The sequence below is a fragment of the Nothobranchius furzeri genome, chromosome 2 (genome assembly GCF_043380555.1).
Source record: "Nothobranchius furzeri strain GRZ-AD chromosome 2, NfurGRZ-RIMD1, whole genome shotgun sequence".
NCBI lineage: Eukaryota > Metazoa > Chordata > Actinopteri > Cyprinodontiformes > Nothobranchiidae > Nothobranchius > Nothobranchius furzeri.
The window spans coordinates 100,106,819-100,122,348 of record NC_091742.1 but is presented as its reverse complement, the minus strand read 5'-3'; the positions used below and the strand labels follow the sequence as shown (position 1 = coordinate 100,122,348).

Here is a 15,530-nt window from a genome sequence, read left to right as displayed (position 1 = left end):
TATATTTAATCAAAAGATAAATATTTAACTTAAGAGATTTAAATTAACAGCAAAGGTTTATTTATTAATTCAGAAGATCTAAAGAGATCTTTGCTCATTCAGTGACCAAATGCACCACTCTGTGTTTTATTTCAAAGAAGAGTCAGGTTTAAAAAGTTAAGAATTTATTACCAACAATTTAAAGATGACAATTTAAAGGACGATTCATAAATGACAATTTATAAAAGCGTTGGTATTAAAACTTGGTATTTGGATGTGTGAATGTAGGTCTCAGAAGGTTTTTATCTTAGAGAGAGAAAAACACGTTCTGGGTGAAAGAGTTTGGTTTGCAGTTAAGCTAAATTATTTCTTAATAGCACTTTGGATTGCTATTATCCGTCTCACCGAGACAGATCTCAGACAGATCCTGAGACGCTCCTGCCTGACATATTTATTTTATTCACAGAAAAAAAAAAATCAAACTAGTGATTTCTCTTGGCGTTCAGTTTATACATTCAAACAGCACAGCACTCGATTTAAACTACTTACATGTAAATCTGTTATTTGTCCATCAATTTTCATCCACTTATCCAGAGTCGGGTTACGGGGGCAGTAGCTCCGGGGAAATCCCAAGGGGTTCCCCGGCCAGGTCCGGTAAGAAGTCCGCTCCGACAGCTTCTGGCGTTTTTAAAAAGTATCCCAGGGGCACGGTAAGGGTCGGAGATGTTTAGTCTATTTAATTTCTAACTATATAAAACGATTTCTTCGGTTTTAAAGTGTGAAGTAAACTCCGACAAAGTAAAATCCAAGCCGATCCCGTTCACGTTCATGTTTACGATCCGTGTTGGTTTACCTTTTTTGATTGCCAATATGGCGTCTACTGAGAGTCACGTGGGGTCCGGAGCTCTATGGACAGGTTCTTGGGTAGAGTGGTGTCAAAAGATGGCCATAGAATGGATCCAGCAGAGGTCGCCCCTGTTAGATAAATTATGGATACATTATTTTAAACGAAACTCATCCAGCTTATTCTTCCCTGGCAACAGACAGGTGCTTGACCTTGCCTCTTCCCAACTCCATCAGTACATTACAAAATGTCCTATATGTTTGGGGGGGGGGGGGGGGGAGATAGTAAAAAAAAATTAATTCTGTCCTGTGTGAACTCTCGTGTGAAAGTTTAAACTTCTCTTTTGAGCAAATCTTTGTGCGCAGAGTTCACGAGCAAAAGGCTTCTGTCCTGTGTGGACTCTCATGTGAGTGCCTAAATAGTCCTTTCGGATAAATCTTTGTCCACAGAGCTCACAAGCCAATGGCTTATGTCCTGTGTGAAATCTCATGTGACTGTTTAAACTTGTCTTATCACTAAATGTTTTTTTCACACAGCTCACAAGCAAAAGGCTTCTGTCCTGTATGGACAATCATGTGTCTGTTTAATTTTGACTTATCACTAAATCTTTGTTCGCAGAGCTCACAAGCAAAAGGCTTCTGCCCTGTGTGAACTCTCATGTGTCTGCCTAAATTTCCCTTGTGTGTGAATCTTTGTCCACAGAGCTCACAAGCAAAAGGCTTCTGTCCTGTATGAACTCTCATGTGACTGTTCAATCTTGACTTAAAACTGAATCTTTTTTCACATAGCTCACAGGCAAAAGGCTTCTGACCTGTATGAACTCTCATGTGACTGTTTAACCTTGACTTATCACTATATCTTTGTCCACAGAGCTCACAAGCACAAGGCTTCTGTCCTGTGTGAACTATCATGTGACTGTTTAAACTTGACTTTACACTAAATCTTTTTTCACATAGCTCACAAGCAAAAGGCTTCTGTCCTGTGTGGACTCTCATGTGACGGTTTAACCTTGACTTATCACTATATCTTTGTCCACAGAGCTCACAAGCACAAGGCTTCTGTCCTGTGTGAACTCTCATGTGACTGTTTAAACTGGACTTTAAACTAAATCTTTTTTCACAGAGCTCACAAGCAAAAGGCTTCTGTCCTGTATGGACTCTCATGTGACTGTTTAAATTTGACTTTAGTCTAAATCTTTTTTCACATAGCTCACAAACAAAAGGCTTCTGTCCTGTGTGGACTCTCATGTGTCTGTTTAAAGAAATTTTTTGGCTAAACCTTTGTCCACAGAGCTCACAAGCACAAGGCTTCTGACCTGTATGGACTCTCATGTGAATGCCTAACATGTCCTTTCGACTAAATCTTTGTCCACAGAGCTCACAAGTAAAAGGCTTCTCTCCTGTGTGGACTCTCATGTGGGTGCCTAAATGGTCCTTTCGGATAAATCTTTGTCCACAGAGCTCACAAGCAAAAGGCTTCTGTCCTGTATGGACACTCATGTGTCTGTTTAATTTTGACTTTACACTAAATCTTTGTCCACAGAGCTCACAAGCAAAAGGCTTCTGTCCTGTGTGAATTCTCATGTGAATGTCTAAATATGATATGAAGCTGAAACTTTTTCCACAGTCGTCACAACTAAATGATTTTAGTTTTGTCTGAACTTTCCTGCTAGAGTCTACATTTTGCTTCACTCTAACACGTTTCTTATCAACACAACAGCTTGAAGACTTCAGTCCTGAATGACTTGTCACTCTCATGTGTTTCTGGAGAGACCGCTCATGGAGAAACTGTTCACCACACTCTGGGCAGCTGAAAGATTTGACAGCCTTAACATGTGATTTAGAAGACCTGCTCTCCTTCCAGTCTTTGTTATCATCTTTGGTGTTTGGCTCAGAATCTGACAAGAGTTTCAGTTGACAGTCAGAATCGTTGCCATCCTGGTCATCATCTTCATCATTGCTGACTTCAGTCTCTGAAGAGTTAGAATCATATTCATAAAGATTTAGATCTGGATTCCTGGTAGTTTCTGGTCCTCCATAATCCTCTCTACCACTTTCTGCTTTCATCTGGTCAGTGGTGCTGCTGGTTGGAAGATCTCTGTCTTTAGGTTGGTTCTGATCAAACTGTGACAACAGAACTTCTCTTTCTTCTTCCTTAACCTGATGAGAAACTGCAGAGAATGAAATGTTGGTGGCATCAGTTTTAATCTCATCAAGCTGCTCCTCCTCTTCCTGCTTCATGTTGAGGGGCTCCATGTCCTTCTGCTTCAAAGGAGGCCTCAGTTCTTCAGGAGCTCTTCCTTATTCCTTAAACTGACACAAAACTGCAGAGAATGAATTATCACAGTTTAAAATGAATTTAAATATAACAAAACTTTAAAATGTATTTTACTTTGAAAAACCAGTACTGCCGTTTTTCCCCGTGTGCGAAGGAGCCGGCTTCTGTGCGGTGCGCTGCTCTCACGAGTTAAAGAAAACTACAGGGAGAGAAAAGGTGGAAGAAAGGAACCTTACGTTAGAAGAAGGCATTTTTAGTTCAGACCTGTGAAAACCAGCTTCATGCTAACACACGCTGCTACACGTGAACAGTAACATAGTCAATGTGGTCTGTCGTTAATGCGTAATTCCAGATCGGTAACAGCGTACAGCTTCATGTCGGGTCATGTTCCCACCGAGACTCATTTCTGCTCGCATTTTCAGAAGAAGAGGAAGGAAGCCGAGGAAGATGTTGAGGTAACGTTAGATGAAGATGCTCATTGTTCTTTATCGTGACCCAGTTCCCTCTGAGTGATCTGTACCGTGATACGTGTGATATTCCCAACGTTCCTATTGGTGATTGAAGGGAATCTAACATGTGGCTAATATATTAGACAAGTAGGCTGAAGTGGAGGAGGTGTGTGAAGGAGAGACAAGTGGAGAGGCAGAGCAAGGAGCAGCATGATGATGGAGAGAGCAGCAGGGAAGCAGAGAATCTGGCTGGGACCCAAAATGTTCCTCCCATGGCTGTAGCACAACAGTCAAGCATTACAATTTATGTCAAGTTAAATAAATATTTTATTTAATTTTAATTAAACATGAGCTGTTTTACACACTCCTGCATTAATGTTCACCAAAAACACACAGTCTCATGTCTCAGAACGACCGTCTCCATACGTCTCTACCACCCTGCATTTAGGGGTGTGGTCCTGGTCAACACCATCTCCTGAACTCCAAATTGAAGGTCAGAATGGGAAAGAAAGGTGATTTAAGCTAATCTGAGCGTGGCATGGTTGTTGGTGCCAGACGGGCCGGTCCGAGTAATTCACAATCTGCTCAGTTACTGGGATTTTCACCCACAACCACTTCTAGGGTTTACAAAGAATGGTGTGAAAAGGGAAAAACATCCAGTATGTGGCAGTCCTGTGGGCCAAATGTCTTGTTGATGCTAGCGGTCAGAGCAGAATGGGCCGACTAATTCAAGCTGATAGAAGACCCTAAACCTAACCCTCGTTACAACCGAGGAACGCAGCAAAGCATTTGTGAAGCCACAACACGCACAACCTTGAGGCGGATGGACTACAACAGCTGAAGACCCCACCGGGTACCACTCATCTCCACTACAAATAGGGGTGTTCCAAAAAGGGTACTTCACGGTTCGATTCGATTTCGAATATGGGAGATTCGATTGTTCGATTATAATGATTTTTGGTTCAATTCGATTACTGATGCCACGATTCTTCGATTATTGACATTTTTAATGCTTTTTTCATACAAGATTGTCTTCTTTATCTACGTTTGTAAATAAATAACCTATCAATTAATTCAGTTCCTCTAAAACTACTCTCTGTGTTACGTCCCCTTTAGTGGGGCCTGTAAGTGCTTGTGGTTATTTTATTGGTGGCCTTTAGGGGGTCTTAGCATATCCAAAAACTCACCAAATTCTGGCCCAATGTAGAAAGTGCGTGAAACTTACATATTTCACTGGCAACGTGGAAGTTGGTAAAAAAAAATGTTTCGACAGCGCCCCCTGGAAAATTAAAAATACCCCTCCGTTTTGACCTTTTTTCATAGTAGAGTGATGAAATTTGGTACACTTGTAGAACTCAATACGCACAGAAAAGCCTCTTGCACCCATGGTCAATATCAAACAGGAAGTCGGCCATTTTGGACTAAAGTGGCCATTTTGACCCCGTTTTGGCCATTTCTAGGGTCTATATTTGGTTGAACAGTTTGGTCATTTTTCGCACGATCGTCTCAAAAACAGTGTGCCATCGAACAGAAGCGATGGACGATTCAAGTGAGAAAAAAAAATCGACTTTTCGTAAAAACTGAAGGGGCGGGGCCAGGCCTCAAAGTTTGAGCACTCGCCAAAAAAATTAAAATTGCTATAATGTCATAAATGAAAGAATTACAGTTAAAGAAATGTTCTATGGACAATCGCCATCGCCTCCGAAGACAAATGAATGGTTGAGTGATGATGTCACGTAAGCCCCGCCCCTCAGGACTTAAAAGGTCAAGTTTTACTGGGAAATTTTCCAAAATTCGCCCCTTTCAAATAATCAACCCAAATTTGTAGCAGGTAACTGAAGACAAGTTGGGGTTGCTTGGTGTCACTTTATGGGAGTTTTCTGCAGAAGGCGGGGCTGTGGCGGCGCAGCGAAGTCAGGTGTACCGACGTGGCCTTACGTTTGCCTCCCATTTCGTCATTTCTAGAGATATCGCCACAAAACTTCTTGGGAGTGATCCTAGTCCTGCCCCCAAAATAATCTGATGTGAAAATCTGGTGGGTGTGGCCTATTTTCTGAAATAGCGCCCCCTAGGACCATTAAAACTGTCAGCCCCAAGCCATGCTTTGACTGAGGATTACGAAATTTGGTACACTAATGTGGTGTCTCAGGACCTACAAAAAAGTCTCTTGGAACCAAGTGCAAAGTCGCAAAGGAAGTCGGCCATTTTGGTCCAAGTACTCGATTTAGTGGTTTTCGCACACGTTGTTTGGAGAAGGATGCTCCATCACCCTTTTCACCAATCGCCTTCAAACATCTGCTATACACTCTTAAGACACAGATGAAAAAATTCAACCATTGGATTTTAAATAAGTATAAAGGTGTGGGCGTGGCTAAGCCTCAAGACAAGTTGAGGTCACTTGGTCTATAGTACTGGCAGGTTTCGAATAAAGGCGGGGCTTTGAGAGCATGGCGAAATTCGCCATCACGCCATGGAAATACGTTTTTCTCTCACTTCTTCAATCATTGTTAGAGAGAATTATAAGATACCTTTCGTCAAACTTTTTGACAGGTCTATTGTTCTTTGACCTTTCAGTCCTATTGTCCATTTGACCCTTGACCTTGCCCCCCTTCCTATCATTAATCAAATGGACAGGTGTATTGTTCAATCTTTGCCCCCCCTTCCGTATCATTAATCAAATGGACATGTGTATTGTTGATCGTCCAGATGGGCTAGACCCCCCCACGCCGCATCATCAATGGCGTATTGTTGAACGTGTCCAGATGTCGATGATTCCCCACGTCATAGGCTAATGTGTGTAATGGCGCGTGAAGTTTCTTATTGTGTTACCCAGCGGTTCCCACAGCCCCCTCCCTTCTGAGTGTAATCCTATTGTGTATAACGCTTTAAAAGCTCAGATCTGTCCGAATGGTGAAAAGCCGAGCTCTAAGAAAAAATGATGAACCACGAGGAGATGCATGAAGCACCAAGCCACGAGGAAGAGGTGCCTACAGACATGGCTCACTGACAGTGGATGAGTGCGGCCTAACTGCTGTGAATGACAGCCCCACACGCTGGTCAAGTACTTATGAAATGGTTGTACGTCTCCTCAAAGTTAAAGAATCTGTTTGTGAAGTAGCAAACAAGATGGGATGGTCTGCTTGCTCTCAAGTGAGTGGCAGAAGCTGAAGTCAATGCAAGAGCTTTTGCAGCCTTTTGCTGAACACACACAAACTCTTCAGAGTGACACATTGTCTATGTCATTAATACTCTCTTTGATTTACTCAGCCATCTGGCAGATGTTCACGTTGGATTTCGTATGTTCAGTCTTAAACTTTGTGTTTAAATGTGTAAATATTTACATGCAGCTCACTGACACTTTTTGACCAGAACTAAAACTATTGTGTAAAACTCTCTGTCCAGCAGCACATCAAATTAATGGCTGTAAGCCCACACACACACACACACACACACACACACACACACACACACACACACACACACACACACACACACACTTACACACACATTTAAAGCACTTTCCCCTTTCAGAAAATGTCTGACTCTCTCTGTTACCAACTCTAAACACCATTCATACATTTCTCTCACTTCAGAAAAGCAATGGTTTGCCATCCTAAACCATTTATGGTTCTGTTGTAAACCACCCAGCATACTCAAGCCTTTGTTTTGCAGGTGGGCTGAATTGAAAGAGTGGCGGGAAGTTGGTTCAACAAAGATCTGTTGAGCTTTCTTAAAGCTCATTCTAAACAATTTTACACGGCCAGCGACTTCTGACAAAGCAAATGACTTCCTTTTTTTCTTGCAGGTGGCGGGTAAGTTTTAAAACAAAAAACTGGCTGAACCTAGTCGTCACGGAAACAATTCACAAAAGCAAATGACTTGCTATTGTTTCAAAGAGCTATTTAGGTGAACAGCATCTTTGGTTCGTCATCATCATCAGCAGTGAAAGCTTAACCATCGCCTCCTGCCTTTAGTGTCACATTTTGTTTTCACTGTCACACACACACACACACACACACACACACACACACACACACACACACACACACAGACACACACACACACACACACACACACACACACACACACACACATTGCTTCCTGCCTCAAAGAAAAGATTTGATCCTTTTTGTAGGACCTATAACAGCTGAAATAAATAAAAAGCTGTTTATGAGGTTTGTTTTTTGGGAGGGGTGGATTAGTAAAGTCTCAGAGCAGACGTACCTCTGGTCAAACCTTTAATGTCATACCTCTCAGAATAGTTAAACTAAGGCACATGCATGTCGTAAACGGATTTACACACGAGCGAAGAAGAAGAACCGATGGATACGTGTTTTGAATATAGCCTTCCTCTGCTAAAAACAACGTTCGAATTGAGACATGATGAGATTGGCTTGACAACGCAACAGATTTTTCATAAGCGATTTCAGGAAGAAATGTCCGGTACAAAACCGGTCCGGTATTATTTTTTTGGATCTGCACGCACGCACACACACACACACACACACACACACACACACACACACACACACACACACACACACACACACACAAAACTCTAAACACCCATTCAGACATTTGTCTACCTATACAACAAAGCAAATTACTCTGTATTGTTTATAAACATTTTTTTTCGACCAATCGCAACCGTTTTCTATTCAAGATTTTTTTAAACAGCTGTATAAAATGTAAAACCGCATTTTCGGAGTCGTGATTTGAGGTGTAACAAGCTAAGATGACGGGTAAGTTTTTAACTTGAGACGCAAATCTTTTTTTCTCTTTCTGGTTTAACATCTTTATTTTCAGACGCTATTGTCATATCGGACGGTGAGTGGGAAGAAATTCCTATTGAGGAATTAACTTGTAAAACTCCGGTACCTTTTCACCTGGATGATTTGTCTAAAATTAACCGCGCGGTCGAGAATCTGAGTGAGTGGATTTTATAAATATATACGTAACGTTCTTTTCTTCAGCTGAGAAATATCTCATTTTACAGAAAAGGAGGGGGTTCAACCTTACCCCGGAAGTGATAACTTTTACCCAACCACGCCTCCATCCACCAGCCGAACCGTCTTACATTCGTATCCGCCCAGCCATACCGTCAGATCACATGCGAATGCGAACGTGAAAGCTGTTCGTTACAGGACCATCACGCCACAGACGATCCTCGAAGCTGGTAAGTGATTACAAAATAGCGATTAATAAGTCAGAGATGTGTCGTTCATATTTATCGTTTTTATTCTCCAGAGCAACGGCCGACGGCCTACGCACCCCCAATATCTCAGCCCCCACCACCTCCAACCCCTTCTCATGCGCAGACGGATGGTAACGATAAAAAAAACAACTGATTAATAAGTCAAAGATGTCTCGTTCACATTTACCGTTGTTTTTTATCCTTTCAGAACAACATCAGACAGCCGCTTCAATATCTCCGCCCACACCTCCTCCTCCTCCTCCTCCTCCCCCTTCTCCTGCACAGGGTAAGAGATATATAAAAAGGTGGTTATTTACTTCAAAGATGATTCGTTCATATTTTTCATTATTTTTATTCTTTCAGAACAATCCGACAACGACTCTGAAACCGCTGAACGTGGTCCTGAGCAGCCAGCCGGTAAGCTGTTTCACAAAAAGCTCCGCAGAGTATATTAAATTTTGAAGTAAAAAAGATGATGTTTTTTATCCTTTCAGAACAACCCACGACCGATGAAGAGAACGCACCACCTCCAGCACCTGTACAGAGTAAGTTAAAGTTATATATATATAATTTATTAAAAGCTCGTTCATTTTATTTATTTTTATTTATTTTTTCATCAGAAAAACGGTTAAAGAAGAAGAAGCGGGGCAGATTTACGCCACTTCAGAGATTAAACAGGATGAAGCTTGGGTACTTGCTCCTGCAAGTCAATTCCGGCCTGGTGGATGTGATGCAACAAGTTCTGGCTCTGTAAAAGGACGACGCAGATTTTTTTTCTTCATTTTTAGTAGGTTTTTAATGTCTTTTGTATCATAAGTGAAAATTGGTTTGATGACCTTTCAGATTTGTTTGAAGTAGATGGTGAATTAAACGTAGATGATGAATTGTTAGATCGAATTTTAGATAATGAAACCCCCCCTCTTCATCCATCCTGCGAAAATCTGTTAACTGACTGGTTTGATGTAAGCGGACTGAGTGAAGTAGATGAATTAGCTTCAGATAGTGAGATCTTAAGACGATATTTTAGCATCCCAAGCCGTTTCAAACGAGGTCGATCAAATACTAGCAAATTCAGATCCGCCTTCATCAGAAGCAATAAACGAAATTTTGAGACAAATAGAACACCGGCAGCGCGTAAACGAGATCAATCAAATACTAGCAAATTCAGATGAGCCTTCATCAGAAGCTGTAGATGAAATTTTGAGACAAATAGAACACCGGCAGATCGGAGGGAGCGTAAACGCAGCTTTTAACCAGCGTGAAATTAGAGAGAGAGTGTCTTTTCAAGCAATCAACGACCCAGCCGAGTTTTATATTAATCTGATGGAAATATTAAACAGGTTTGCTGAAAGAGGAAGCCAGATCGCGCGTCCCAACGATAGAGTCCAGTTTGAAATTAATACTTTGCACACGACGCACCACGTTAATTTTAATTATGACGGATCAAATATGTTAAATCAGCTTCAGTATTTACTGGATCTGTTAGTCCAATCAAATGAAGCATTAAAGGCCGACAACGAATTTAATTTCAGACTGCAAGTGATAAATAATCCTTCCGGCGGCGGAAAACGAAAAATCGAAACCATTCTGGATCACGAATTAGTCAATAAAAAACGAAACCATCTCATTTGCCCTCCAGAGGCCAATCAGCCGTTGTGTTTTGCGCTAAGCATAGCCGGACTGTTAAATCCCTCAGCGAGAGATACAGAATTATTGAATGTGGCTAAAAATATTCATCAACAGGCAGGGCTTCAGGAGCAATCAACCGTTTCATTTAGCGACGTGATTCGATTTGAAAATATTGTTCAAAGAAAAATAATCATTTTTTACAGATCCGACAGAATCATTTCTAAATTTGAAACAGATTTTAACGATCGATCAAATCCGTTGTTCATTTTGCTACTGAATCAACATTATTACGGCATAAAAAATATTAAAGGTTTCTTAGGAGCCAAATATTTTTGTTCATGGTGCTTTTCCGCTTATAATAACATGAACGGGCATCATTGTAAATGGTTCTGTCGCGTGTGTAATACCGATTTATGCAAACGGACAGAAACGTCTCTCATCACATGTTCTGATTGTAATCGAATATGCCAAAATGTAATATGTTTTCAAACTCACAAAACACCTGTTTTAAGGCCTCAAGCAAACAGGTTAGTTTCTCCTTGCGAAATGTTTAAAAAATGCACCATTTGTAAACAAACTTATTACATCGCCATGGGTGGAAATGGTTCACAGCACGTTTGCTCAGCGACCAAATGCATCGATTGCAAACAGTCGGTGGTCACGGATGATCATCGCTGTTTTATTCAGCTTGAAAAAAAAGATGACGGTTTAACGGAAAAGGTTATTTATTACGACACTGAAACGTTTACGGATCAGAACGGTGTGCATACACCTTTTTTAATCTGTGCAAAATCCGATTCAGGCGACGTTTGGGAGAAATTTGGTTTAGATTGCATTAAAGATTTTATTATGCAGATGCGTCGTCCTAAATTCAGCAATTATACATTTGTTGCACATAATGCGCGCGGATTTGATGCTTATATAATTTTGAGAGCTATGTGTCAATTAAAAATTGTTCCCAAAAATATACTCATGCAAGGCTGTAAAATCCTGAGTTTTCACGATCCAGATTTCGGGTTTAGATTCATTGATTCCTTAAGTTTTCTCATGATGAAATTAGCTAACCTTCCAGCTGCTTTGGGCTTTACAGATAAAACTAAAGGTTATTTTCCTCACAGATTTTCATCGCTTGAACATCTGAATTATAAAGGGCCTTATCCAGATGTCAGCCATTATGGGTTTGAACAAATGTCTCCGGAGCATAAAAAAATATTTTTAGAATGGTACACCGATGTGTCTAAACAGCAGCTGTTTGATTTCAGAAAGGAGGCCGTGTTTTATTGTAGAAACGATGTAGAAATTCTGCGTAAAGCATGCGGTATTTTCAGAGAGGAGTTTTTTAATGAAACAGGTATCGACCCGCTGAAATCTGTCACGATCGCTTCAGCTTGCATGCGCGTGTTTAGATCAAAATTCCTAAAACCAGACACATTAGCCATTCCTTGTCCGCTCGGCTATCGACCGCAACAAAAACCATTTTCAAGTTCAAGCATCGTGTGGCTGGAATGGGTTTCACGCAGTCAAAATGTAGACATTCAACACGCTTTAACGCCTTTGGGGGAGTATAAAGTGGGAGATTTTTATCTCGACGGATATGCTGTGATTTCAGGCGTCGAGCAAGGGTTTGAGTATATGGGTTGTTTTTTCCACGGCTGTCCAAAATGTTTCTTACAGTCATCCATATGTCCTCTGAGAAAAATCACTTTTGGTGAAATTTATGACAAAACCGTCGAAAAGCTTCAGTCGTTGGAAACTGTGCATCGATTAAAAATGAATGTCATTTGGGAACATGATTGGCTGGAGATGGTAAAAACTGATCCGGACGTGAAACAGTTTGTCTCAAGATTTGACCCCCCGCCAGCTCCTCTCTCACCTCGTGAAGCCCTGTATGGAGGCAGAACTTGTCCGGTTCGGCTGAGGCATTCGGCTCAGAGCGGTGAAAAAATCCACTATGTGGATTTTACGAGCCTGTACCCTTATGTAAATGCCACACAGGCTTACCCCATAGGCCATCCCAAAATTCATGTTAAAAATTTCAGAGATCCAAGTCACTATTTTGGCTTGATTAAAGCTGTCGTTTTGCCACCCAGAAAACAGTTTTTCCCTGTTCTGCCTTTTAAAACATCCAAAGGTAAACTTGTTTTTACACTATGTCGCACATGCGCTGAAATGAATAATCAATCTGATTCTTGTTCACACAGCGCGTCTCAACGTGCTTTGACGGGCGTTTGGGTGAGTGTAGAGTTCAATTACGCTTTGGAGTCAGGTTACCGTCTGGTGAAAATGATTGAAGTCTGGGATTTTGAGAAAAGCAGTAAAGATGTGTTCGCAGGTTACATTAACACGTTTTTGAAGCAGAAACAACAAGCGTCTGGTTTTCCTGAAGGATTGATTGACGATGAGTCGAAAAGAAAATACATTCAGGACTACAAACTTCATCAGGGAATACAATTAGATGCGTCTAAGATTCAGCACAATCCTGCTAAGCGTGCCATTTCAAAATTATGTCTCAATTCACTCTGGGGAAAGTTTGGCCAAAGAGATGATCTTGTACAAACCACATTTGTTCAAAAACCTGATGAATTTTTTGACATTCTGTTTTCAGGTAGATACAAAGTTAAATTCTTCAGCTTTATCACTTCAGGAGCCGTTCTGGTGCAGCACAGTTTGACAGAAAAATGCCTAACGACTCCTGGCAGAAGCAACAACATATTTATAGCCGCTTTCACCACAACTTATGCCAGATTGAAATTATTAAATGCGTTGAACAAACTGGGAAATCGCGTCATTTATTACGATACAGATTCTATAATTTATTCTGTCAAAGAGAATGAGTGTGTTTTACCAACAGGACCGCTGCTGGGGGATTTAACCGATGAACTGCACGGCGATTCCATCACAGAATTTGCTTCATCCGGTCCAAAAACGTATGCTTACAAAACCCGGGACCGCCAGCAGGTGGTGCTAAAGGCTAAGGGTATCACACAGTCATTCATTTCATCTGATCACATCAATTTTGACAGCTTAGCGCTGCTGGTTGAGGGGTACGTGTCTGGAGAAAGGGGAAGATTTTTGCAAACTCGGCAGGAGATCGTCAAGAGAGATAAAAAAGGTCTCACTCTCTCGAATGTTTCATTTGTGAAAAGGTTTTGTGTGATTTTTGATAAGCGGAGGTTATTTGCTGACGGCAGTACAGAACCATTTGGGTATTAAAAATGGAAACTGATTTTGACGCTAGACTAAAATTTCCATTCAGTGTACAAATTGCTGGTCCGTCAGGCTGTGGAAAAACCTTTTTTGTAAAAAGTATTTTGGAAAATTGTATGCAATGTTTAACTGAAATGCCAGAAAACATCGTGTGGTTTTTTACATCTTATCAACCTATGTATGATGATCTTTGTAATAAAAGTATTCGATTCGTTCAAGGTCTCCCGCTTTCATTCGAGGATGATGATTTATTTCCATCGGGTCAAAACCACTTGGTGATCTTGGATGACATGATGTCTCAAACATCCAGCCATCCTGGAGTGTTAAAATTATTTACGCAGCTGAGACATCACAGAAATATGAGCGTCATTTTAATCACTCAAAATGTTTTTCATCAAGGAAAACATAGTCGTTCCATCAGCTTAAACACCAATTATTTGATTTTGTTTAAAAACCCTCGAGACAAATTGCAAATCAATGTTTTAGCAAATCAAATATATCCTACCCAAAAAAGATATTTCATGGAGAGTTTTCAAGACCCTACGTCAGAACCGTACGGTTATTTAATTGTGGATTTAAAAGCGGAAACGCCAGAATCTTTCCGTCTCCGTACGGGTTTACTTCCGGATCAGCTCACTGCGGTGTATTTGTCTAAAACAGAGCCATGTCAGCCCGGATAAAACGCAACGCCAAGATTCTACGTGCTTTGTCACGTATGAAGCCTCGCCAACGTCGGGAGTTTTTAAAAGGGTGCTCCGAGGACGTTCTGAAGGCTTTGTGCGAGATAGCTTTAAACGTGATCAAAGGAAATATACGTCTGTCGCCGCGTCAATTTCAAAAGTTGTCTAAAAGCAAAGAATTGCTCAGACAGTTGACTCATAACAAAACTAGCCTTTTAAAAAAAAGAAGCTTTTAGTCGGCCAGAAAGGCGGATTTCTACCCATACTCTTAGCAGCCGCTGCGCCTCTGATCGGCGAACTGATAGGTGGCTTAATAAGGAAATAAACGATGGCTTCTCAAAAAATGTTTATGGTGACCCCCCAACAATTACATCAGCTTGTTAAACCTACGATACGGGACGTGGCTGAAGAGAATCTTGACTCTGAAATGAAATTAATTATGCAGGAGACGGGATTAACGCCGTATGAGAAAATTAAAAAATACAATGCGCTGCTTCAGCGTTATTTAAAGTTGATGAGAAGCGGATTACACGAAAGCGCACCTCCCACTGAACCGCCCACTGTGACGGCTGAGCCTACGTCAGCTGTAGAAACAGCAGCTGACACACTCATTAATGAAACGCTACAGAATCTTCCTGTGCGCGGAAGAAAAAACGCCGAGTACCTGCTGAAAATGACACGATTAAACTGGACTCCGACGGGGGAGTTTAAATATAAAGGCGATGTGCAGAAAGGATCGCACATCCTTGACTTGATTAAAAGCATCAGCAACCCGTTAAAAAAACATCCACAATCAGAACCGACGGGTTGGACTCCTTTCCTAAAAACTCTAGTAGAAAAAAATGTGCCCTTATCTATCGTGTCCAATCCGCTAGCGAAACGTCAGATTACGCAACTCAGGAACGGAGGGATTGTGCTTCCGGATTCTGAAGACGGTGTTTTGAAGAAAAAAAAGAAAAAACCGAGGAGAAATATCATTTTATCACCAAGCTGGAGCGATGTCCCCACTTTGAAGAAATGGATCAGCTTTACACCTTAACTCTCTTGTTTGTTCAATAAAACTTTATTCAAAACAAATTTCACAGTCCGTGACATTCTTTAAACATTTCAAGAGTACAATTCACCTGTGTGAAGTATACATCATGACGTTTGATGCAATTTGAAAATTTTTTAACAAAATGATAAACCATAGCATCATTTTTATCTACATTTTTATGATATTTAGACAGAATTTGTTTCAGAGAAAGTCCACAAGCCTTATGACACAGGAA

The 15,530-nt window shown here is 41.0% G+C and overlaps 2 protein-coding genes across 3 annotated transcripts in view; both read right to left on the bottom strand.

The window, feature by feature from the left end:
* Nucleotides 1–15,530, bottom strand: part of LOC107373927 (zinc finger protein 585A) — a 95,253-nt gene that overhangs the window by 48,263 nt on the left and 31,460 nt on the right. The window lies entirely within an intron of this gene.
* Nucleotides 148–9,020, bottom strand: LOC139066227 (oocyte zinc finger protein XlCOF6-like). 2 transcript variants are annotated; one of them, XM_070548554.1, is made up of 3 exons: nucleotides 8,931–9,020; nucleotides 3,215–3,299; nucleotides 148–3,146 (listed from the first exon to the last, which is right to left on the bottom strand). In XM_070548554.1, the coding sequence occupies exon 3, from the start codon at nucleotides 3,076–3,078 to the stop codon at nucleotides 1,339–1,341; it is 1,740 nt and encodes a 579-aa protein (XP_070404655.1). In that variant the 5' UTR covers nucleotides 3,079–3,146; nucleotides 3,215–3,299; nucleotides 8,931–9,020; the 3' UTR covers nucleotides 148–1,338. The 2 variants fall into 2 exon arrangements, with proteins under 2 accessions (XP_070404655.1, XP_070404654.1); XM_070548553.1 differs by having other exon boundaries at nucleotides 148–3,135.

Excerpts from the sequence above, each read along its gene's own strand:
- LOC139066227 (XM_070548554.1), bottom strand. The coding sequence starts at position 3,078 with ATGGAGCCCCTCAACATGAAGCAGGAAGAGGAGGAGCAGCTTGATGAG.